Source organism: Mustela erminea, chromosome 20 (genome assembly GCF_009829155.1).
Source record: "Mustela erminea isolate mMusErm1 chromosome 20, mMusErm1.Pri, whole genome shotgun sequence".
In the NCBI taxonomy this organism is placed as follows: Eukaryota; Metazoa; Chordata; class Mammalia; order Carnivora; family Mustelidae; genus Mustela; species Mustela erminea.
In genome coordinates, this window is record NC_045633.1 from 5,183,285 (window position 1) to 5,209,821 (window position 26,537).

General features: G+C 44.5%; 1 protein-coding gene across 6 annotated transcripts in view; it reads right to left on the reverse strand.

Annotated features, from left to right (window-relative positions):
* Positions 1 to 26,537, reverse strand: part of USP31 (ubiquitin specific peptidase 31) — a 215,837-nt gene that overhangs the window by 30,734 nt on the left and 158,566 nt on the right. Inside the window, exon 17 of one of the 6 annotated variants that reach the window (XM_032328547.1) lies at positions 1,705 to 1,783. The exons of the other annotated variants lie outside the window; for them this stretch is intronic. Within the exon in view, the coding sequence (XP_032184438.1) occupies positions 1,758 to 1,783 (26 nt within the window). The 3' untranslated portion in view covers positions 1,705 to 1,757. The remainder of the gene's footprint in view (positions 1 to 1,704; positions 1,784 to 26,537) is intronic. 6 annotated transcript variants of the gene reach the window in all.

Here is a 26,537-nt window from a genome sequence, read left to right on the forward strand (position 1 = left end):
TTAAGCACGTGCCCTCTGCCAGCTCTATGTCATGAGCTCATCTGTTTCTCATATGACTGGGTGAATTATGATCAACCTCATTTAGGGAAACTGAGGCTCCAGGGTGGGAAGATAAAATAAATTGCTGGGTTATACTAATGGCCATACACCCTGCTTCTGTTTTATCCCTGCCATTGCCCTGGTGGATTTGAGCCACTCAATAAATACTTGTTGAATGAATGAATGTTCAAATACATTAGTGACTTTCTACTAGCTTCTCTGGAGCCCTTTTCTGAAAGTTTTATAATTTAGTAATAAATACATTTGGTAGCGATGTTATACGTATCATTGTGTCTCATAATCCCAGAATTCCTTTATGAATTAACTATCTTGAAAAATAAAATAGAGTGGAATTCAATACAATTCTGAACCATTCTATCTCATGTCTTCATCCTTGCTGTCAAAATGCCAGAGCCTTCTTAAACAGGAGAGAATGCCGGCTACATATTAATTTCGTTTTAGCTCATGAAATACACTCAGGCATGCATGGTACAAAACAAAACAAAATTCAAGAAGGAGACAAAAATAATCAAGAGGGATGAATTTGGTAAATCCTATACAAAATGCAGCAGGTTTGAAAATATGTATTGGGAGAAACACACATTAAAGAAAGGTTATTTAGAAGACCGAAGACAGAAAAGACATCCAAAAGAATGAAACGGTACAAATTTAGACAGCATTTCAAATAAATAAAATTATTAAGTAAAAAATTTCTTTAGGCCAGTGGAAGAAAATGGCTTTCGACTGGTATGCACAGCCAACTAGGTGAATGGTCTACAGGTAAATTGCTGCTACTGGTCAGAATGGGTTAAGTTTTGCTGCAGTAACAACCCTCCACTCTCTGTGGCTTAACAGAGAGCAGGTTATTTCCCGCTCACTCTACATTTCCAGCGCACACTGAGGGAGGCTACACTCCAGGTCGTCTTCCTCCCGGGACCCAGGCTGACAGTATAGGCCCTACCTGGAATACTACTGAAATGTGGTAAACTTTGTGCTAACATTAACAGGTTCTGCTGAGAAGTGACACATGTCACTTCTGCTCACATGTGACTGACCGAAGCAAATCTCACTGTTTTGCTTGAACTTAACAGGGCAGGGATGTGTAACTCTCCCACAGGGAGGGCAGCATATAATAACCTTCCACTCCAAGCAAATTGGATTTAGGCAAATGGTTAATATGCTACTTCTTCTTCCTCTCCCTATACATACCGTCTAGGTCATAGATTCTAATGTGTATAAAACCATCAGGAAACAAGTTTCAAGGCAGTTTCTGGAATCTACCTGCAGAAAGGCTGATTTAGGAGATCTGGGGTGGTCCCTTAGGACCTGCATGGCCACTCTGTGTGACCATGATGTCTGGTGGAATATGGCCCATTTTGAGAAACACTGATTTACTCTCAGATGGAAACTGCTATCTTCTCCAAATGACATTTCCTTATTCCTTATTCCTTGGAGATTTATTTATCTCTTGCAAAAGTAAGAAGCCTTGAGAGGTGGAGTCCAGGATTGCTCTGGTAACTCCTTGGTTATCAGGGACCCAGCCTCCTGATAGTCCATTATCTTTAGTCACCTCATGGTCCCAGATAGCTGCTTGTGCTTAGCCATTACATCCATATTCCAGGCAGCCACAGGAAGGATAGGAGGAAAGAAGCATGTGTCTGTTACCTTTTAAGGAGATGTTCCCAAAACCCTACATACTTCTTGCATTTCAGCAGTCCTCAGTTAGTCACATGGCCGTACTTATCTACAAGAGAAAATGGAAGATAGTCTTTTATTCCAAGTGGCAATGAGCTGCACTACATGGAAAGCATCCTGTTACTGAGGAGAAGGAGTAGGCCTCTGGCAGTCTCTGCCACACTGTTTGCTTTTCTGCAGCTTTCAGCAGTGTTGACATGCCTACCTTACACTACTCCCCTCACTCCCCAAGTTAGCCCCTGGGGTGCTGCCCTTAGAGGCCATATCAGTCAGCAGGCCAAGACTTCTGACTGCGGGGGGGGGGGGGCTGGCTTCTCTCCTGCTCCCCCTCAAATGGAGATATAATAATTTCTCAGCTTTCCTCTCTTACTACCCAGAGATGGTATGTGAGCCATGCCCAACAAAAAGATATGTTTTGCGTGGCCCATAAAGGGCTGCTCTTACTATTTTTGAATTAATTCATTTGCAACATTTATACCAAACGAAAAACCTTCTATACAACTAAAGAAACAATCAACAGAATAAAGAGGCAACCTACACAATAGGAAAAAATATTTGCAAACCATATATCAGATAAGGGGTTAATATCCAAAATATATGTAAGGAACTCATACAACTTATTAGCAAAAAAGGGGAGGGGCAGAGGACCTAAATAGACATTTTTCCAAAGAAGATATACAAATGGCCAATTGTACATGAAAAAATCCTCAATATCATTAATCATCAGAGAAATGCAAGTCAAAACCACAGTGAGATATCACCTCACATCTGTCAGAATGGCTGGTATCAAAAAGATGAGCAAGAGGGGTGCCTAGTTGACTCAGTCTGTGGAGCACGCCACTCTTGATCTCAGGGTGGTGAGTTCGAGCCCCACATTGGGTATAGAGATTAAATAAATAAACTTTAAAAAAAAAAAAGACAAGATTGAAGAAATGCTGGCAAAGATGTAAAGAAAAGGAAATCCAGGGTGGTGCTGGTGAGAAGGTAAATTCGTGAAGCCACTGTGGAGAACAGAATAGAAGTTCCTCAAAAAATTAAAAATAGAGCTACATTTCTGATCCATTTCTGGAGGAAATGAATTCACTATCTTGAAGAGGTATCTGCATCCCCAGGTTCCTCACAGCATTATTTACAATAGCCAAGAGATGGAAACAACCTAAGCGTCAACTAATGAACAGAAAAAGAAACTCTCTCTCTCTCTCTCTCACACACACACACATACACACACACACACCAGAATATTATTCAGCCATAAAAAAGAAGGACATCATGCCATTTGTGGCCTGAGGTCATTATGTTAGGTGAAATCAAAGAGAGAAAAACACATACAGTATGACCTCCATTATACGAGGAATCTAAAACAAAAGCCAAAGTCCTAGAAACAGCGAGTAGAATGGTGGTTGCTGGGGGTTGGCGGGTGGTAGAATGGGCAGATGTTGGTCAAAGGGACAAACTTAGGTTACATGAACAAGCTCTGGGGAGTTAACGCTCAGCAGGGTGACTGTAGTTAACAACAGTATTTGATATACTTGAAGGTTGCTAAGAAAGTAGATCGTAAATGTTCCCAGCACATACCCAATTGCAATTATGTGAGATGATGGATATGTTGACTAACCTCATTGGGGTCACTGTTTTGCAATACAGATATCAATGAAATCATCACATTGATACCCTAAACTTACACAATGTTAAATGAGAATTCTATCTCGATAAAACCAGGGGGAGATAATAATTAAAATATAATAGTCCATTTCACATGGGAATCCAGATTAGTGGATGCTCTTAAAAAATTGCACTATCAGGCCATACTGCGCCCCACATTCCCTTATGGCCACACCTAGCTCAGGTGAGTACAGCTGCCCCTGCGGTAGAAGCGACAGTCCCACAGTGTCCTCTGCCCTCCTAATGCCAATACTAAATCAGCCACCCTACAGTTCCTTGTTTCCTCTTAGAAGGACCTTCTCAGCTTAGTTCACACCCACATGCAAAGAGAAACTTAAATCAGGAGCAGTCATGATCTCTTACCTACATTTCAATCCTGCATTCCTAACATCTATAAATCTCTCCTGCTTCCAAGACTATTTTTATGTGGTAAGTGATTCGGCTTGGTCCCAAACTGTGAACATCAGGCAAGTTAACTCTCCTGTTTTTTTAAAAAAGTTATTCTAAGACATCATGAGCCCTTCCCACCCCACGGTTGGACACACTGAGAAGAACACATCACTTCTGTGGTATTCTCACCAAAAATGCATCACCTCAATTTGATTATGAGAAAACATCAGACAAAATCAGATCCAGAGACATCCTACAAAACAGCTGTCTGGTGCTCATCAAAAGTGTCAAGATTATGAAAGACAAGAAACTAAAGAAACATAACTCCTGTAAGTAATGTGAGATCCGTGAGATTCTGCACCAGAAAGAGGGCACGGGGTGTGTGTGTGGGGGGTGTTACTGGTGAAATTCCAGTACGGTCTATAGTTTACTTAGCAGAACCATACCAATGTTAATTTCTTGGTGTTGAAAACCAGACAGTTGGGGTGCCTGGGTGGCTCAGTGGGTTAAAGCCTCTGCCTTTGGCTCAGGTCATGATCCCAGGGTCCTGGGATCCAGCCCCACATCAGGCTCTCTGCTCAGCAGGGAGCCTGCTTCCTCCTCTCTCTCTGCCTGCCTCTCTGCCTACTTGTGATCTCTCTCTGTCAAATAAATGAATTAAAAAAAAAACCATACAGTGGTTACACAGGACATTAATATTAGGGGAAGCTGGATGAAGGGTACGTAGGAACTCTATACCATTTTTTCAACTTGTCTGTGACTCTGAAAATTATTTCCAATGAAAAGTTCAAAATATTGTAAAAATATTTATCTTGGGGTGGCGGCCTGGGTGGCTCAGTCAGTTAAATATCAGACTCTGGATTTTGGCTCAGGCCATGATCTCAGCTCTGCATAGAGTTTGCTTGAGAGTCTCTCTCTCTCTCCTTCTGCTTCTTCCCCCTCAAATAAATAAATAAATCTTTAAAAAATACACACACACACACACACACACACACACACACACACACACATATATATCATGGGATTGTGGTAATGTCAAAAGAGCTTACATTCATAAAGAATACAGTGCCTTGGGGCATCTGGGTGGCTCAGTGGGTTGAGCCGCTGCCTTCAGCTCAGGTCATGATCTCAGGGTCCTGGGATCGAGCCCTGCATGAGGCTCTCTGCTCAGCAGGGAGCCTGCTTCTCTCTCTCTCTCTCTGCCTGCCTCTCTGCCTACTTGTGATCACTGTCAAATAAAATCTTAAAAAAAAAAAAAAGAGAGAGAGTACGGTGCCATATCTTCTCCCTCTAAATACTCCTTCCCCCAGAGCCTAGCACAGTGGTCTGCCTTCTGCACGTTGTCAGGATTTGACATACCGAATTAGCTTGGGGGGGTGGGGGAAGGGGAGAACTAACTATGTATTAGTAACACCGTTTCATTCTTATGATAATCCCGTGAGGAAGACATTATTATCCTCAGTTTACAGATGAGGTCATTGAAATACAAAAGGGTTTACAGCTTGCACACTTGAACGCAATTTGTTTCTGAAATCACGCTCGCCGCCCCTCCCCCCACTTCCAGCCCAGGGGAGCACCTGACTGCTCTCCCCAGCACCCCCCACCCAGCCCCACCCTTACCAGCTTCCCTGTTTGTGCTTTCAGAAAAGAGGGCTGTTTCTGCTGGTCTCCCCACTCTAGCACTTGGATTTCATTAACAAGCACAATTGTAATTGAACTTTTATTCACCAGCCACAGCTTGGCAATTATTCAAGTTCTCCCAAGCTCAGCGCCTATGTTCACTTCCTTTTGGTGGTTTGAGAAAAAAGAAAGCAAACCTCAGTCCACATTCCTAGGGCAGTGTACCCTGGTTGTGCTGGTTTCCGTGTCTTCCTGTGTTGCCAGGACACTGTGCACTTAGTAATTTCTAAAGAAGGCTGTTAGATTCAGATGGTAATCACAGCCCCCTTCTGGCGCATTCCCTGGACTCTTGGCCTCATTAGAAATCCTCTCGGCTGCCTGCATCCAGCCTCTCACTTGCAAGTAAATGCTGGCCTCTGCTCTCCTTCCTGCCAGAATCTCACGGCACCTCATTTACTTTTTTCTTAATGTAACATTTGTTGTCATTTCCCTCCTATTCTCCGATTATAGAAGGAATACATGTTTGTTGCAGAAAAACGTGAAAATGTGGAAAATCACAAAAAGAATAAAACCCAACCATAATGCCATCAGCCAGAAATAAGCACTGCTACTATATGGAGATGTAAGGGATCCTTGACTTTCTTATATACGGCTTTTGTGCAAATTGCACATTACATATAAAAATCCCTAATCTAGAGATCCAGAATGCAAGTCAAATAGGACCATCTGTTTTCACCACAACGCACAATTCCAGGGGCACTGTTCATATTGATCTATGGGAATGACACCCTCTCAAGTTGTGCAGTGCACAATCTATGCAGCTGTACTTAGCAGTCATGTCACAGGGCCTGGGAAGACAACACAATGCAAGTTGTAGGTAAACTAAGGGACTAGAGTGGTTCCTGAGAATTGTTACAATGTAGGGATATGGGACCAGTGGTGCCAGAATCATGTGATTTTTTTCAAAGGAGGCTAGAAATCTGGATTTTAAAATAACATCACTAATTTTTAAATGTTGGCAATTAATTCAATTTTAAAAACGATTAAAAATTTAAAATGTACAGGGGCGCCTGCGTGGCTCAGTGGGTTAAAGCCTCTGCCTTCAGCTCAGATCATGATCCCAGGGTCCTGGGATCGAGGCCCACATTGGGCTTTCTGGTCAGTGGGGAGCCTGCTTCCTCCTCTCTCTCTGCCTACCTCTCTGCCTACTTGTGATCTCTGTCAAATAAATAAATAAAATCTTAAACAAAAACAGAAACACACCGTACAAAACAAATAGGCCTAATCTCGGCTGCGGAGTAGCGGCCATCCTGGCTTTCTCCATGGGGTGGCCTTGACAGCTCTAGTCTTAGGCAGGGAGTCTCACTCTAACTGTCCCGTACTTGGGCACTGCAGGGGGGCGTAGGGGTGTGCGGAGGCCAGGGAGGCAGTCAGCAAGGGCCCCACTAAGACAATGAGAAGACAGTTTCCTCTGCCACTTCTCTGGCATTTCATCCCTCCTCTTCAAATGACTCATCATCATATTCCTTCCAACCGTAAAACCACCTCTCTTGGAGGGCCCCCTGGGCGGCTCAGTTGCTAAGCATCGGACTCTTGATTTCAGTTTAGGTCATAAGCTCAGGGTTGTGAGATTGAGCCCTGTGTCCGGTTCTGCCCTGGGTCGGGAGCCTGCTTCAGACTGTTGCCCTTCCTCTGACCTTCCCCACCTAAAAACAACAATGACAACAAACAAAACAAATTTTAAGAAACTCTCTTTGAGGGGCGTCTGGGTGGCTCAGTGGGTTAGAGCCTCTGCCTTCAGCTCGGGTCATGATCCTGGGGTCCTGGGATCAAGCCCCGCATCGGGCTCTCTGCTCAGCAGGGAGCCTGCTTCTCTCTCTCTCTCTGCCTGCCTCTCTGCCTACTTGTGATCTCTCTCTCTGTCCAATAAGTAAATAAAATATTTTAAAAAAAAAATAAAGAAACTCTCTTTGAGAGGGATTTCAGTGAGTACAATGTACAGCAACATTTGAGGCACACAGCGATGCTTTCATTGATGCCTCAGAAGATTGTTTAGGGTGAAGACTTAACACTGGGGGCTTCCAGGAGGAGCAGGGAAAGGACAGCAGGTCCTGGCTGGGGGCAGATGCTCAAGGCCATTTTCCAATTGTCTCTACTAAGGAGGACAGCCAAAGTGTTCTTTCCTTTGAGAGCACATTCATTCATCTGATTATTTCAGTCAGATGTGTCCCACCCACTGGGCTGTGAGCTACGGGGGAGTAATAACTGAATCTGGTTTCATTCCCTGGTATGTCTCTGGTGCCCAGTGGAGACACTGGCACAAAGCAGGTCCCCGGTGAACACTACTGAGTGAACAGAGAAAGGACAGATCTGTACTGTCAACATTCTCCTACCCCAGGCTCTGGCACATCACCTCTAAGGAACCCCCCCCCCCATATGAGGTTTTAAGCAACTGTAAGTCACGATCTTCATTGCTGTTAGTGCTCTAGGAATAGAAATCCTTTGTAATATGTGAGCCTACAGTTTCACTTTCAGAGAACTAACTTCCAAAGACACTTCTAGTAAAAAAACATTATGTTTAAAAGTGAGGAGCTTTGTGGGGCACCTGGGTGGCTCAGTGGGTTAAAACCTCTGCCTTCGGCTCAGGTTATGATCCCAGGGTCCTGGGATCGAGCCCTGCATGGGGCTCTCTGCTCAGTGGGGAGCCTGCTTCCCCTCTCTCTCTGCCTGCCTCTCTGCCAACTTGTGATCTCTGTCTGTCAAAAAAATTTTTTAAATCTTTTAAATAAAAAAAAAGTGAGGAACTTTGTAAACACTCTTTCAATATTCGTATCCCTGTGTATGTGCATATATAATATTTAATAGTTCAAAATTATTTCTTTCACATAACCACACATTATAACTAGTTTTCTGGGACAATAAATATTTTTCTTTAACATTATTTTTTTAAAGATTTATTTATTTGTTTGTTTGTTTGAGAGTAAGAGAGAGTGAGAGCATGAGCAGAAAGAGGCAGAGGGAGAGGGAGAAGCAGGCTCTCCACTGAGCAGGGAGCCAGATGTGAGGCTTGATCCCAGGACCCTGGGATCATGACATGAGCTAAAGGCAGATGCTTAACCGACTGAGCCACCCAGGCACCTCTCTTTAACATTGTTTTTAACAGCTAGATAGAGAGGTGCCTGGGTGACTCAGTCAGTCAAGCATTTGCCTTTAGTGCTCCCTGCTGAGCAAGGAGCCTGCTTCTCCCTCTCCTGCTCCCCCTGCTTGTTCTCTCTCTCTCTGTCAAATAAATTAACATCATCTTAAAAAAAAAAAAAAACACAAACAAACACCAACCACATAGAATTCCATTGCATGAATGTAACATCATTATATTCCCTGGCAATGAGCATAAAGATTGTTCCCAACTTTTTGATGCCGTAAATACATTGTCCAGAAAAGCTTACGCATAGCTGCGATCATTTTATTTCTATTATTGCTATTATAAATTTATTTATTTGCATTATACTATTCTATGTTAAACTACCTGGTCAAAGTGTATGCCAATTTGGATGCACAAGTTACCCCACATAAATAGTACAACCCATTTTCACATACTGTGTAGGAGTGCTCATTTCCCTACCCCCTCATTCGTAGTAGATTCAGAACGAGATTATGGGGTGAGAACCGAATAATGAGGCGAGACCCAACTGAGTTATCAATGAAAGCACTGCCAGGAGACTCAAATGGTACTGACCATCGTAATAACCAAAACTCTCTAAGAGAGGTTCTTATGTGGCCGGAAGAAATATGCGGAGCCATTTGTAGAGGAGGGGGTGAGGCCCCTCAAGAGGTTTACTTAAAGAGCAATTAGATGGCTATGAACCTGCTGTCTAAGGAAGGCCGGTCCAAATAACTACAGGGATATTATTTTGGATATTAGAGCATGCAAGTTCAGGGCCGGAGCCAAACTGCTGGGGCACAGACAGAGGCTGAAAACTGCTGTCAATTGTCTTCCTCAGATACTTTTCCTTTTTAACTACTGAACAGATATTTAATGGACATTACTTTCAAAGATGTAGAGTATTTTGTATTAACTGGAAGGATATCCATGGTAACTAGTAACTGACAAAAGCAAGCTGAACAATATATTTTGCACTCCCCACTTTTAAAAAAATTTATTTACTATTTTTTTTTTTTTGAGAGAGAGAGAGAGAGACAGTACATGCAAACAGGGGGAGGGGGAGAGGGAGAGGGATAGTGAGAATTTCCAGCAAACTTTCCGCTGAGCACAGAGCACTGTGCAGGGCTCGATCTCACAACCCCAAGATTGTGACTGAGCGGAAATCAAGAACTAGATGCTTGGGGCACCTGGGTGGCTCAGTGGGTTAAAGCCTCTGCCTTCGGCTCAGGTCATCATCTCAGGGTCCTGGGATCAAGTCCTGAATCAGGCTCTCTGCTCAGCGGGGAGCCTGCTTCCCTCTCTCTCTGCCTGCCTCTCTGCCTACTTGTAATCTCTCTCTCTGTGTCAAATAAAAAAAAAAAATCTTAAAAAAAAAAAGAAATAGATGCTTAACCCACTGAGCCTCTGTGTTCCCTGCTTTTGAAAGAGAACTTAGATAAGCACTCATATGTTTCCATCTGCCTCTTTAAGCAAAGGAAAATACGGAAGAGAATATACAACATTTTAACAGTGCCTATTAGGGATATTAGTCTGTAGAGGGGAAGAAGAGATGATTAATTTTACTTCAGATGCTTGAATTATGTCAGTCGTTTTAATTGTATCAACAAGAATATACAGCTTGTGTAATTCAAATGTTCACTTTTTAAAATTAGATTTGAAGAGGTACCAAATAGTAGCATGCTTGGAAGAAGCCACATCAGACTGTCTCTGGCTAGGTTACGTTATCTTTGAAAATCTTTGCCTAAAAACCGGCAGTATTAAATACTGATCTTATGAGAATCGTAATAGGCATCTCTTTTTGCTTTTGACCATATGGGATTATGTCTAGCATTTTGCTTTTAAGTTAATGTGGATGTTGTTTTAAGATAGACATTCTTTAAATGAAACAAGATGGGATCGGGAGGGAGACAAACCATAAGAGACACTTAATGTCACAAAATAAACTGAGGGTTGCTGGAGGGAGGGGGGTAGGGAGAGGGTGGTGGGGTTATGGACATTGGGGAAGGTATGTGTTATGGTGAGTGCTGTGAAGTGTGTAAAACTGGCGATTCACAAACCTGTACCCCTGGGGCTAATAATACATTATATGCTTATTTAAAAAAGGTAGACATTCTTCACCATATATAGGAACTACTGCTTTATTCCAAGTTCACCTAGAGTTGTTGAGAAAAATGCCCATTAATGATACCCATTGTTTCTACAAAATCTACAGCATTGATCATTTGACTTCCCTCTGTACTTACTGATATAATCAGATGTATTGATAACTTTCCTAATATTAAACCATCCTTGCAGGACAAGACTAAGCTTGACTGGGTCATGCTTTATTGTACTGTTAGTACTAGAACCAGCTTGGTTGGAATTGATTTGATGATGGTTTATTTAGATTTATTTAGGGGTTTTACATCAGTATTCATAAGAAAGTTTGGCTGGTAATATTCCTTTCTTGTGTGTTTATAATCAGATTTTGCTTAGTTATGCTAGCTTCATAAAAGAGTTGGAGGAACTTTCCTTTTTGTTTGCTCTGCCTACTCAAGTGGTCTGAAAATAACTTATTCTTTGTATGTTTTTTAAAAAAACCTCATTCGTAGGGACACCTGGCTGGCTTAGTCAGTAAAACATGGGGCTCCTTATCTTGGGGTCATGATGTTCAGGCCTCACATCAGTCATGGAGCCTACTCAAACAAACAAACAAAAAAATAATTAAAATTTTAAAAATAAATCAAAAGGGCGGCCTGGGTGGCTTAGTCAGTTAAATGTCTGACTCTCGATTTCGGCTCAGGTCATAATCTCAGGGTTGTGAGATCGAGCCCCGAGTCAGGCTCTGTGCTGGATGTGGAACCTGCTAGATGTGGAAAGATCTCTCTCTCCTTCTCTCTGCCTCCCCCACCCACACTCCTGCGCCCACTCACTTTCAAGTGAATAAATAAATAAATAACTCATCCATAAAATTATCTGAGGGTAGCATCTTTCAAAGAAGTGGAGTTTGGTTTGTTTATAATTTTTACTATTTCTTTTGGGGCTACTGGTCCATCTACGTTTTTTCACTTCTTTCTTTAGTCAATTTCATTCATTTGTATCTTCCTTGAAAAGCAGCTATCTCATCCAGATTTTTAAATTCATTCGTAATGTATTGTAGTATATCCTTTGATAATGCTTACAAAAGATCCTTGAATTCCATACATCTGATTCCTTTTCCATTCTGAATTTTGCCTATTTTCTTACATTTCCCAGATGCCTGTCTATTTCACTGGCTGTTTCGAAGAACTTCGTCTTGCTGTTAGCTATCAGTGTTTATTGGTCTTAGACTTTCTAGTTCAGTTTGGTTGTCCTTTTTTTTTTCTTTTTTAAGTGCTCTGTCCTGATTTCCTTGTGTTTTGTTGTTGTTGTTGACCTTCTTTTCCTAATTCTTTTTATTTTTTTTTTATTTTATTTATTTATTTATTTTTTTAAAAGATTTTTCCTTTATTTATCTGACAGAGATCACAAGTACACAGAGAGGCAGGCAGAGAGAGAGGAGGAAGCAGGCTCCCTGCAGAGCAGAGAGCCCGACGCGGGGCTCGATCCCAGGACCCTGGGATCATGACCTGAGCGGAAGGCAGAGGCCTAACCCACTGAGCCACCCAGGTGCCCCTCTTTTATTTTTTTTTTTTTTAAGATTTTATTTATTTATTTGACAGACAGAGATCACAAGTAGACAGAGAGGTAGGCAGAGAGAGAGGAGGAAGCAGGCTCCCTGCTGAGCAGAGATCCTGATACGGGGCTCGATCCCAGGACCCTGAGATCATGACCTGAGCTGAAGGCAGAGGCTTAACCCACTGAGCCACCCAGGCGCCCCTTCTTTTCCTAATTCTTGAGGTCAACACTCATTTCATTTGTTTTCACTTTACTTATTTAATGGCTAAAGCGTTTAAGACAATTATTTTTCTTGAATCCAGCTTTAGCTTATCCCATAAAACCAAAGATGTTACATTTCATTTCCACTCTCTTTGAAATGGTTTATATCCACAGCTAAGTTTTTAAGAGTTTTAATGCTTGTTTTTTTTTTTAAATAACTGTTTCAGAGACTATTTTAAATTAAAAATAGGTTCATTATACAAAACAAATATAAGGAAAAATCCATCCAGAATTCTACCACTCAGATGGTTATAAACATCATTCCAACCATTGGTGCATATGGCTGCTTCTTTCCTTTGAAAGAATCCTATAACCTATATTATCTTCAAAGCCTCTTTCTTTCCTAGAGATTGTATATGTGGTTATCAGGATCTCTTGCTACTGCTCTTAAGGGGCTGTGAACTCCTGAGGTCCTCCAGGAGCTTACGTGAACATGGGGATTGCTCGACAGGCCAATTTTTGGAGATTTTAATGATGTCTTCTCTCCTTTAGGAGAGACAGGGATAGTTGTGACAAAGATTTCATGTCTGAAAATATTGCTTTGCCTCTATGACCTTAAACTAGCCACCCCATCATCAAGCTTGAATACAAAGGGAACCAGAAAAGATTCCTCATATCCTCCTGTCTAGGACCCCTGCCTCCTGCCCAGCATCCCCAAATTTACAACCTGATCCATCCTTTACCACCTGGGCAAATCACATCACTTAATTTTTTTTTTAATTTATTTGACAGACAGAAATCACAGACAGGCAGAGAGAGAGGAGGGGAAGCAGGCTCCCTGCTGAGCAGAGAGCCCGATGCGGGACTCGATCCCAGGACCCAGGGATCACGACCTGAGCCGGAAGGCAGAGGCTTAACCCACTGAGCCACCCAGGCGCCCCAAATCACATCACTTTTTAAGAGCTTTCCTTTCTCTGTCTATAAAATGCGGATGACAGTAGACCTCAGCTCAGGAGGTAGAGATAAGCTTTAAAAGAAATAATGTATAGAAAGCACTTCACACAGAGTCGGGCACATAATAAATAGTCACTCCATGATAGCTGTTGTTGTTGTGACCATTCCCACTACTTTCTAAACAAGCAAAATGAATAAAGATCTCACTTCTCAGCCGAGGCCCAAGGGATCTCAGTGCCTGCTACTCATCTGTAGTTTCACAAAAGCAATTAAAGCTCGCCTGTGATCGTGAGTCCCTTCATCGTCCTTGAAGCCCGAGTTGCCCTATGGAGAGAGGAAGCCAGTGCCCTTGTGCCCGTGCCGGTGCTGTTTATTATGCCAGAGAGGCTGCTCAGACTCATTACTGCTGCGGAATACAGGCCCCCGGGGGCTGAAGTGAAGCTGGATAATTACCAACAGATCCCTAATAGGTATGGACTCAATGGAAACAAGTCAATCAGGAACGCGGCCTTTATGTCTAAACTATTCCAATCCACGCCTGGGGGCACCAGAGACTGCTGATGAGGGCCAAGCTCCTGAGGCCAAGGGCCCTGACCAACAGCTCCCCCCCTAGAGCCCCATGCCTAAGAGAATCCTGACACCCACTTCTCCACGATCTACCCAGTGGGTCACCTCCAGGAGAACTAAGAGGCAAGGTGGTTTGGCCTGATATCTGAATCTTCTCTGCCTTAATGGCCTGGCCCCGCAGACGACCTAGTCCTCTCAGAAATTCCACCTTTGAGAGATCTGAAGCAACCTCCCTCCCTGCCCTTCTCTCCCCCAACCCCTACTCAGCTATGCTTCTCCTCTTTCATTCTTATCACAGGGACCAGCATTTAAAAAACCAGCAGTGACTCCAGCTTCCTGGTTCTCTCAGAGCCACCGTGTTTCCCTGAGGAAGCATGGTTTTATCTGGAACACTTGCTGTCAGATGCACGCACACATGCAATTTCTCCGAAAGCATGATGATTGCGGGGGCCTGGGTGGCGCAGCTGGTTAAACATCAGACTCTTGGTATTGGCTCAGGTCATGATCTCAGGGTCCTGGGATCGTGGCCCAAGTCAGGCTCTGAGCTCAGTTGGGAGTCTGCTTGAGATTCTCTCTCCCTCAGCCCCTGGTCCTGCGCGCTCTCTGTCTCTCTCTCAAATAAATAAGTAAATTCTTTAAAAAAAATACAGCATGGGAGCACCTGGGTGGCTCAGTGGGTTAAGCCGCTGCCTTCAGCTCAGGTCATGATCTCAGGGTCCTGGGATCGAATCCCGCATTGGGCTCTCTGCTCAGTGGGGAGCCTGCTTCCCTCCTCTCTCTCTCTGCCTGCCTCTCTGCCTACTTGTGATCTCTCTCTGTCAAATAAATAAATAAAATCTTTTAAAAAAAATAAAATAAAGCATGATTAGAATTCCTCACAGACTGTCCCCCAGAGGTAAGAATTTCAGCCCACAAATTGAGCTTTTCAGATGGTTCTAGAGCTGATCTTTAGGGGTAGCCTAAGCCCCATTTCTTTTTGGTGGTAGAAATTTAATCTTAGCAATTCAAAAAGGCCCCACCCAGCTTGTTCCCAGGATATAGGAACGCCTACAATCTGGGGGCCGAAGAGCCAAGTGCCAAGTGTGAATCTGATCCTTGGTCACTGTCCACCACCCACACGGGCATCCTCCAAGCCACCCTGCTCCCCTCTGCCTTGGCCATTGTTCATTGTTCATGCGGAGTGTTTACTGAGACTGCTCATTCCCATGGTGGAGTTACATTGGTCATTCAGCTATTTCCAGACCCTTCTCCCCATTTAACATGCACTCGCCTGCTTTTCTGCTATACCATTCCTCCTCAGAAGCACTAAATGCCCCTGAGTTAATGGACAAGGAAGGGCAGAGAATCCTTGGTTAACATCTAAAATAATTATTCCCTCACAAGGGTCACACACATACACACAAACACACACAAATGGTGGGTAGTTACAAGTAGGTCAAAGGTCCAAAAGGAAGCCCCGCACCATGTGGGAAGCATCTATAACACAACTACAACTGTGTCACAGCTGGCATTCCTAGAGGGAACAAGATAGATCAGTGTGAAGAAGTTGTGGTAGAAATTTCCCTAGGAAGAGAGCTTCCTCTGGGATCAGGGACCATCAGGGGCTTTGTTGACTCCAAAATTTCACAGAAACATGAAAGGAGGGTAGATAAGTGATTCCATAGAAGGACGCGTGTGCTTATGTGTCATTCAGGTAAGAGCTGCATTCACCATGATGGCTTCCCAACCCACCTCCTCCTTTGCTTCTGGAACATAGTTTTTCAAGACCCACTAACTAAGTGAGACCTTGAGCAAAAGTCAGAAACAGCCAACAACTCTTGAGCTCCTGCAAAAGTATTAGCCTGAGCAGGAAACCTGAAGGCATTTCATTACCACCAGATAGCTCCACCATTCTTGGCCACCATACAAGATGCAAACAGCTTAGATTATCTATCCTCTAGGGGTCTCTGGGTGGCACAGTTGGTTAAGCCTCTGACTCTTGGTTTTGGCTCAGGTCATGATCTTGGGACCTTGAAATCGAGCCCTCTGTCAGGCTCTGTGCTCAGCATGGAGTCTGGTTGAGATTCTCTCCCTCTCCCTCTTCCCCTTCCACTTGTGCTCTCCTTCTCTCCTGAAAATAAATACATTTTTTAAAAAGATAATCTGTCCTCTAGATATTTCCCATCCCCATTTTATCCCAAGCTGCTTCTCCACCAGCTCTTTCAACCCCAAACAAAAAAGCAACCCATGCTGCCTGACGACCTTTCCCTAGAGCCTCATCACTGACATCCCTGATCTCCTGGACAGGGATGGGTACCCAAGCTATAGCTTGGGTAACTTCGGTGTCCATGAGGATGACCTGTCCAAAAAAGAGCCCCCCATAGTTCTTAAACCCCATAACTGTGATGTCTCCCATATACCATACCTGGAACTTCTCAGGATCTTCTGGAAGTGCCTCACGTCATAAATGCTAAATTCTCTAGCTGCAATCCCTTTTCCACTCCATTGCTCCAGTAATGATACCTTCAGGGTCTTGTCCTCCTCTTTTTCTCAACCTGTGAACTGCTTGGCTCCACATCCTTCCTAACCAGCCTGGACCCTTGCAGCCTCTCCTTGGACCTTGTAGAATGCTTGCCCCTTCTCCCAACCCAGACACCATCCCTTGAGAAACCCAAGCCACATGAAGGGCTCTATGTAGGCATCCCAGCCGAGAGCCACAGCTGAGATTGCAAACATCGGCATCCACCGCTCATCCCGTAAGTGGACATTTTGGACAGCCAGCACAGTCGAGCCTTCCCATGACTGCGACCCAGCGCCGCCTTTGTGCAACTACATGACAGACCCCGAGTGAGAGCCACCCAGCTGAGTCCAGTCGACCCACAGGACCATGTCAGACAAAAATAAAGTGTTGTTGGAAGCCACGAAGCCTTAGAGAGGTTTGTTAGAGCAGAAATGAATAACCAGAACAGTGTCCGACCTGGAAGAGGTGATCAGGTTATCCTCTCCCCTGTCCTTAGGTCTTCCTTTCCTCCTGCACCTTCACCCTTCACCACCTGCCCCTCACTCTGCAGCAGGGCCACTCCTGTTATGGAGAGTAGAGTGCTGCCTACGGAAAAGGCTGAGAGGAGAGGTTTATTTAGAATGCCCGAGAGACATTAAGCTTTGCAAGCCTCCCAGAAATCCAAGAACAGGAGTTACAGGCAGGCTGGCCTTGGTGAGGCTGGGGATCTGGGGATGAGCAGAACCTGAAGCAGTTCCAAGTGTTCCTTTCCACCCCTCCAGCATTCCATGAACACCTGCCTAATATCCACTCTGGACCAGGTTTGGTCTCCATTCAGCTGCTTTCTGGGGTCTGCTTTTCTCTGGACCATCTGTATCTCCTGATGCTTCCCCATCAGCTATGCTTCCTCTTTTCTGTACGTTATAAATCCTGCTGCTTCACAGCTGTCCCTTGTTTGTGACACACACTCCTCCCTCCCATGGCTGCTACTCAATGTGAAAACCCCTCTAAATGCGTTCTGGCCACTTCAGCTGAAGCTGAATGTCACAGGTCTAATTCCTAACAGCAAGAATGGATCAGCCCGCACTCAGGCTTAGTGTCTAGCTCTGGTCCAGTCAACACTATAGAGCTAGTGCTATGTTGATGTGGAAAGAGTCTTTTTTTTTTTCTTTCTATTTATTTATTTGACACACACACACACACACACACACACACACACACACACACAGAATCACAAGTAGGCAGAGAGGCAGGCAGAGAGAAAGGCGGAAACAGGCTCTCTGCTGAACAGAGAGCCCCATATGACCCTGAGACCATGGATCCTGAGACCATGACCTGAGCCGAAGGCAGAGGCTTTAACCCACTGAGCCACCCAGGCACCCCGATGTGGAGAGATTCTTAATAGAAGGGTGACAGAGTGACAAGTTAAGGGTTAGATCAGGGACCTGCACTCCGAGAATGGCTACGTCACTAGTTTGTGTGTGGCCTGGGGCAACCTACTTCCCTCTCAGGCAGTCTCGCCTCCCCCTGTACAGAATGAGGTAATTCCATTAGACGGAAGTGAGGGGGTGGGGGGGGTGCCCCTGATAAGTGTTCCAGAATCCAAGAGTAAAGAAGCAGGTCAAGTTTGTCTGTCGCTTTTAACCTTCCAACAACTTTTTCCAATAGGGACTAAATATCATCTTCATTTTATAATTGGGGAAACTGAGGTCTGACCAGATGAATAGCATGCGCCAGCTCACACAGCCGGGAAGTAACTCAGCTGGGACACAGACAAAAATCTGTTTGCAGTCAAGGCCTGTGTTCTGAGTCATTCCCTTTACCCCTTATCTGTGCCACAGTCTGTGTGCCCAGGAGGAAGATAATATAAAATAAAAATGGTTGAGAAAAGCTGGCACAGTCTACATGATTTCTTTCAACACTGTATCTTTTTCTCTTATGCTCTAATATTTTCTCCTGTTAAGCATTTTAGAACACTGGGGGCTTGGGAAGTAGTAATGAGCCGGATGTAAACCAGAGACCTCAAGGAGAGAGGACTGCTCACAATGACATCCCTCCTCCGCCAGGGGTGATTTCATGATATCACATAATACAAGGCTGGGGAGACAGCTCCTTCTCTTTCTATTAATACCATTCAGTGGAAATTTGTTCAAGAAACAGACCTGGATCCACTTTTGCAGCTGGGGAAGTGGGAAAAGGCCTTGCTCTCTGTGACCTTTCGGGCCCTCCAAGGTTATGCATGCAGAGCATGTGCGGGGTCCTGGCTGGTGCAGGGGAGCACCCCCGTGACCAGAGCTCTCCCTCTAATGAGCACAACCCCTGAAGAGGGAGGGCAGAGGACTGGGTCAGCAGGAAGGGCTCTGCGTTCCCTACAGATTATGGTCCAGAGAACAGGGTTCACAGGATCTCAAATGTGCATGCGAATTTCTTGCTCTGTGCTGTGGCTCCCCGGCTTGAATACAGATGAAGCCTGCTAAAACCCAGGCCCCCGTGAAGAGAGGGCTGGCTGGAGGCTTTTTTTTTTTTTTAATATCTGCCATGAGACAAGGAAGAATCCTTCCACCCAGCGGTTCTCAGCTGGGATTTCCCCAGACTAGAATATACTTAGGGCATCCGCAGCAGGGGGTGTACACAAAATGAGGGGGTGGGGAATGCTGATGGCAGTTAGCATTTAATATTTCCAAAACAGACTTTGTAGACAGCCTTACACGTATTCATTTCTTTTTAAGTTTTTGTTTTAATTATACATGGGATGTGTGGTAAAAAACCATAATCTTTTATGGTAGCTATGCCTGTGTAGAGCACTTACTGTGTAACAGGCCCCATTCTGAGACTTTAAAATAGTTACTCATTTAATGCTTTAACATTTTAAATTACATGATCTGTTTTTTTTTTTTTTTAAGTTAGCTGTACACCCAACATGGGGCTTGAACCCATGACCCTGAGATCAAGAACCGCATGCTCTACCAATTGAGCCAGACAGGTGTCCCTACATTATCTATTTTGTTTTTTAAAGATTTTTTTTTTTGAACAGAGAAAGAGAGATCATAAGTAGGCAGAGAGAAGCAGGCAGAGACAGAGGGAGAAGCAGGCTCCCTGCTGAGCAGAGAGCCTGATGTGGGACTCGATCCCAGGACCCTGAGATTATGTCCTGAGCCGAAAGCAGAGGCTTAACCCACTTGAGCCACCCTGGTGTCCCTGCATGATCTATTTTTTTCCTCCTCTTACAGGTGAGGAAACTACTAAGGCATGGGGAGGTTAACGAACTTTTCTTGGGTTCAACAATTAAATGGTGAGGCTGGGACTTCAACCTAAACAAATATGTGCCACAGTTGTATCAGTTAGCTTTTGCTATGTAACAAACCATCCCCAGGCTGCATGACTCTAAGCAGTACACATTTATTATTTCTTGCAATTAGATGAACTGGCAGGCTGGTATTTCTGGCCTGAGCCAGCTCAGCTGATCTCTGTGGTCTGCTGGCAGCTTGGCCAGGGCCAGATGGTCTAGGATGGCCTCATCTGCATGTCTGGTGATTGGATCCAACTGAGCTGTGGTGATGATGATGACTTGGCGGGACATCTCTCGTCATTCAGTAGGGTACTCCAGACTACTAAAAAAGAGGTGGTCACAGGATCCCAAAATGGATGAGAGAGAGGGAGGATCCAATATGTTAGTGTTTTTTGAGCTTCCTCTTGTATCGTGTTTGCCAATGTCCCACTGGCCAAAACAAGTTACAAGGCCAGCCCAGAGTCAGTGTGGGAAGGGAGGGGGCTACCCAAGCTCATGGACATAGAGAGGGGAATAATGAGGGACTATTTTTACAATCTCCACAATAGTGTCAGCTCTAAACCTCTCAATAAACTAAACCCTTAGACTTCTGATAGTCTCACTTCAACTCTGGGCCTCAGTGGAGCCCTGGGCAAGAACTCCTGGGAGGAATCTTATAGCCAAACAGGACCAGATACTGCTCATGAGTGCCCAATGTCCCACCTTCTCCCAATGCCCCACCTAACCAGTACCCTGCCATTATATGGAGATAGAATCTGACTAAGTGTCTATGGAAGGGAAAGGAAGTGGATTGTGAATCACGGAGCTTGGGTCTGAAACTAGCTTTGGGACCTTGGTTAGACCACTTTATTTCGCTGGGCCTCAGGGATTTTATTTTGCCCAATTCAATAGTCCCATTCAATCAATAAACACTCGCTTCCCACTGTGTGATAGGCATTGTGTTGGACAACACAGACACAGTTGTGAAAATAGCCCTGTCTCCCATAAAGCATTTAGCACCATGGCAAACTAGGTGTTAACCAAATAATCTCAGTAATGAGCAGAGAATTCCAGACTGAGGTAAGTACTCTAAAAGACAAAAACCCAGTTCTATGAGAAGCTCTTGAAATGGGGCGCCTGGGTGGCTCAGTGGGTTAAAGCCTCTGCCTTCAGCTCAGGTCATGATCTCAGGGTCCTGGGATCGAGCCCCACATCGGGCTCTCTGCTCAGCGGGGAGCCTGCTTCCCTTCCTTTCTCTCTGCCTGCTTCTCGGCCTACTTGTGATCTGTCTGTCAAATAAATAAATAAAATCTTTAAAAAAAAAAAAAAAGAAGCTCTTGAAAGAAAGAATTTGGAGTAGACCATGAGAATGGGGAAGGAAAGAAGGTCCCTCTAACTGACAGAAAGAATTAACCAGGGAAAATAACATGGAACCCAGAGTGACTGGGAGATAATTCTCCATGGATCCCATAATTCTCCACACATCTTGAAAAGAGGTCCTAACTGCCTTTGTCCTAGGCTAGCTCTTCAAGGATATTGGTATAGTGAACAGCCTTGGAAGAGAGAGGTAACACCTCCACCTGGAGCAATAAATCACCATGCTTACTGCCCAGTATAAAAGATTCAGGTTCCCTTAGCTCTGGGCTCCTTTCCTGTAATGCAGCCCACTGCCTGCCCAGGTGTCACTTAGTCCTCTTCATATCACCGTGTGGGAAATGGATGCAGAAAACCAAAGCAAAGTGATGATACTCTGGACTCTGCTACTGCTGTGAATAATAAACTGTCCTCTTTCTCTGACCCAGGTATCTCTTGTCTTCTACCAGCGTCTAGGAAGCTGTGGCAAAGCTAACAGTTTAGCTTGCGAGGAAGGCAAAATTCAGACCCTTCTTGCTTGTTCCCAAGCAAAGTGACACAAACTGAAGCTGGAGGATAAATAAAGCCTGGGGTGGGGATGAACAGAAGTTCAGGCAGAGAACATGTGCAAAGGCTTGGAGGTGGTGGAGAGGAAGGAAATGGAGAATAAAACTGTCCACTATAACAGGAATGGGAACCTCATGAGGAAATGGGGAGAGATGAAGCTGGGAGAAGGTGGGGAGAAGCAGTCAACATGCAAAACAGGAAGACTTTATCCCAAGGGCAGAGCAAGCCACTGAAGGCTACTTTGGGCAGACTAGACATAAAATCCATTGAGGCTGACTCCGAACACTCCCCTTAGCCTCCAGATCCTTTTCTACCTCAACACTCCCAGAAAATAGTCTTGGTTGCAGCATAGGTTGGCATAGCAACAACAATGTGGCTGTTTCCTCTATGGTTTTATTTTTACAAACTCTAGATTATCAAGCAGGCTGTAGGTATGTTTGGACAATTATAGGTGCTGGGCAGGGGGAAGAGGAGTAGAGGGGCTTCCTCCTTTTGGCTGAGGAGTGGACAGTGATAGGAGGTATTTTCTTTTGGGAGGCTGAGCCTCCTAACTAGTCCTTCTGGCCTGCTGACCACTGTTTGTTGAATCCAGCCAGGCCAGGAAAGCAGTGTCTTTCCTGTAACCCATGAAATATAGAGGAAGGGAGGTTACACCTGGAGCTTCACAAGGAGCAAATTCCTCTTATTTGAGTGTATACAGTATATACAATGGATTTGTGAATGCAATGTAGAGTCAGACTACCTGGATTCAAATCTTAGCTCCTCCACTGATCAGCTTTATTACTTCAGGCAATTTTACTAATTTCTCTGCGCCTTTCCCCCATCTGTTAAATGGAATCTAACTCATAGAGTCATCATGAAAATTAAATGGGGATTAAATACATAAAGTTCTTGGAACATGATTCGGCATACAGTGTGTATTCAGTATCATTCTTAGAGCTTGTTTGAAATGTACCTTCTTATATATGTACCTTCTTATAATCTCTGTCATTCAAAAACTCCAGCCATTTACAATCATTCCCACCAGAGAAGGCATCATGCAACAAATTAAACACCTATAATCACTAGATCACATTATAAGAAACTCCCTCTTGGAATCTACTAGAATCATTACACTTTGATATTTAAATCCCAAAATACAGTTTTGAGATTCACTCAGCCTGATTTGTTGATGACTCCCTAGTACTTACCAAGCTTCCTGACTAAGGGGCACATAATAGATCTGAAGGGGCTTCCTTGGGCTCCTAGGTCTTTAAACTGGGGAGGTTCCAGTCTAAGCCACAGAACATGAGAAATAAATCATTATTTCTCTGAGCCACTAAATCTTGAAGGGCTTCATTACTCAGGACAGGATAACTGATATATGAAATACCCCAGAGATTCTGACTCATTAAGTCTGGGATAGGGTCTCAGTAACTACTGCTAACTTGTATCCCCAAGCATTTACTAATTCACATGGTTCCCATCAGTGCCTCCTCACTGCCGCCTCCTCCTGCCCCCTGCTTTCCTGATGACAGGAGACTCTTGGGCCCCGAGTCAGAACTTCTGAATCAAAAAGTCTAAAAAAAAAAACAAACAACAACAACAAAAAACTCAAAAGTTGAGAGACTGAATATACAAATGGGCATTGGCCAAATACTATATAAAAATAGAGCTCTGACCCATTATTGGCAGCAATAAGCCCATGAAGTTGAACAAACCCTGTAGCTATCAACTCAACATAGCCAGGACTTTATCAAGAGCTTCCCTAATTTTTGGACCTGCTTCCAACTTAGGACCAAGCCGAGAAAGCCAAATGTGCTCCCCTAAAGCCATCACATAGGATGCCCCACTTCTAATCAGGTCACCTCCAACATCCCCATGCCAACAGCCTCCAATCAGGGCACCCCCAAACCCCCCCCTCATTTCCACTATAAAGCTTCCCACTCCCTGCCTGTCTCTGAGTCTCTGCCAAAACTCAGGCAAAGGTAGCTGCCAGAGCAAACTCTGAATAAATAGCTTTTTCTTACTCTTATTTAGGTGGTCTTCATTTATCTCCACAGAATTGATATATTTAATACTAACAAGTGATTCTTCTCATCAGGGAAGTTTGGAAAACCCCATCACAGACCCTTGCTCCTCGGAGTGTGGTCCCCAGCACAACAGCAGCAGCAGCAGCAGCACCTGGGAGCCTGTGTGGTTTGCAGAATCTCAGTCTCTACCCCAGACCTACTGCTTCAGAACCTACATTTTCAACCAGATCCTAGAGGTGACCCTCCAGCACATTAAAGCGTGAAGAACACTGACCAGGAACATTGATCCAGGTCAGTGGGTCTCAGCTCTGGGTGCACATTAGAATCCTCTGGGGGCTGTTTAAAATACCAAAGCCTGTCTTCCACAGTCAGAGCATTCATCTGGTTTAATTGGCCCCTGAGTAGGGCTTGCACATCAGTGGTCTTAAAAGCTCCCCGGGTAATTCTCACATGCAGCCCGTGCTAAGAACCGCTGACCCAAGACAATGGTTCTCAATCTTTGGTATGTGTCAGGATCACCTGGAAAGCCCCCTGGGCACACAGAGGTCCAGGCTGGATGAGGGAGGGCAGTCCTGGCCTTGGTAAGAATAACCGAGATCCTGGGCAATTCTGAAACTGACCAAAGCAGGAGAAGCTCTGTGAGGGGAGAGTCCCGTGGAAGCTTGCCATACAGTTTTTTTTTTCCCTCTTAATTTCTTCTTCTTCCTCAATTCGACTTGTCTGGCATCATGGCTCTTAAAACTCAAAGAACAAGAGAACCTCAGAACTGGAGAGAACTGTAGGCATCTTTGAGCACAGTAAATGAGGGTCTGACAGCCAAATCTGGCTCATGGCGTGCATGTGTGTTTTCATCTATACACATTTTTTTAAAAAGCTTTGAATCCACTGCCAGCATTTTTTAAAGGAGATTTTACATAAAAATCTAAATTTCTAGATTCTCCTGAAAAATCAGGGGATCTAGCCACAATCACCCCATTCCTGCATGGCAACTGGCTGGAATCACTCCTTAAAATGGGGTTTGGGTTCACTGGTTGCCTACAGTCTCTGCCTGATCCATGTTGCTCATTTTTGTCACCTGCCTGATCCTGCAAGCGTCTGAGTTTGATATCTTTACATTAATAGTCCTACTCCGTGTTTTGTAAATGAGAAGACGGAACCCTCCACCTCACCCTTGTGGAAGCTCGAAGTCCCTGAATCGTGGCCAGTGCTGGCACGAGGGTCAGACCTCCATGCTGCTCGTGTGAGATGGTGATTCTGCCTTGCTGAGACCTGACTTACACACTAGAGGACAGTGACTAGAGGCCCCCAGCACCCACTCAGAACTTAGAACACCTTAAACAATAAGCAATATCTGCTTTTGGTTTCAGGCTTGTCACCTACTCAGATGCACTTACACAGCAATTAATTCTACCCATTGAGCCTCTACAAACTCGTCTACACACAGAATCACAACAGGGTCTGATCTATATGGTTATTTGAGGGTTACATTAAATCATATTAGTCTGGTACCTGAGACATAGGAAGGGCTTTATAATGAGAACGAGATACTATTAGTGAGTTTTTTCTATATATTTTTCAAAATGGTCATTGTTGAGTTTCTGCCAACACCAAACTTACTCGGAAAGCAATGTGGTAAGAGAGACACCTATTGGTTGAGTGGCTTTAGGCAAAGCTCTCAAAACGTGCTAAGCCTCAGTGTTTTTCATCTGTAAAATAGGGATAATAATAGCACTTACTCCCCAGAGTTGTCTGAAGTTTAAATGAGATAATGCATGTGTAAAGCTTGCTTACCACAGTGCCCAGCTCCTAATAACCTCAGCTTTTGACTCCTCAAAGCAGGGTTACCACCTAGTGGTGTAAGAGGGTAACTGCAGGCTCTACAGGGCTTATGAGAAAAACAATGGCCAAAATATGGCCCTCGTAGGTGGATCGCAAGGTCTGATTTGACAGTGCAAAGTAAATTCAGAAAGAGGTGGCTGGCCATTCAGTGAGCTAAATGTTCCCAGGTCCACTCCTGGACTACTCTTTGCCATTGCAGTGCACTCGCCATGACAACTCTGGCTTTTCATCTTGCGTGGGGGGCAGGGGTCTCCTCGGGACATTAACCAGCTGGATTCTGGATTTCCTTGGCCCCTGGTTTGGTTCATGGCTATTTAGTTTGCTGCATGACCACTGGCTTGCCAGTTTCTGGTCTCAGGGATCCAGTTACTGCACACGGCATGGTTTGGCTCCGTACCATCATGGCTTGAGCCAGCTGCCTCCACTCCCCGCCCCGCCCCGGGTTATGGGTAAGAGCTGCTCTTCCCTGCTTGGAAATGTGGCCAGCTAGAGGGGTGGCCTTTTTCCCTTCCATAAGAGACCTGGAAACTGGTCCTTCGCCGTCCAGAAGAAACCCAAACCACACAGGGTGGCAGCAACTACTCATTATTATCGAATGGACCCACTAATCAGTCTACAAGAGTGCCCTGTGTTAGCCTCTAAAAATATAGCTTAAGGTTCCTTCTCTTTGCCACTGTCCTCACCTAGCTCTCAGTCCTCCAGGAAGGATCCAGGATCAAGAGCAAAGTATTCCTCCCTCAAGGAGGGATTAGCTGAGTTTAAGGATTTCATGTTTCCCACCATCCCAGCAATGGGCAAGGAAAGGCCATGCCAGGTGAATGCAGCCTCTTTCCACACTTTCTCTTTCCCTCAGATTCTTCACTTGGACAGATAGAAGAGACTGTGGCCTGATGAGAGAGGGTGTCGTTCGAGCAGACAGAAACCAAAGGTTTATTACTGTTTTCTTTCAACAATTATTTAACAGGCACTTACTAGGGGCCTGGCACTGCTCTAGGTGCTGGAGATACAGCTGAGGACAAAACAAACACTCATGCTCTTCTGGACCTGAATCCCAAAGCAGAGGTGGACGACAAATAAAATAAATAAGTAAAA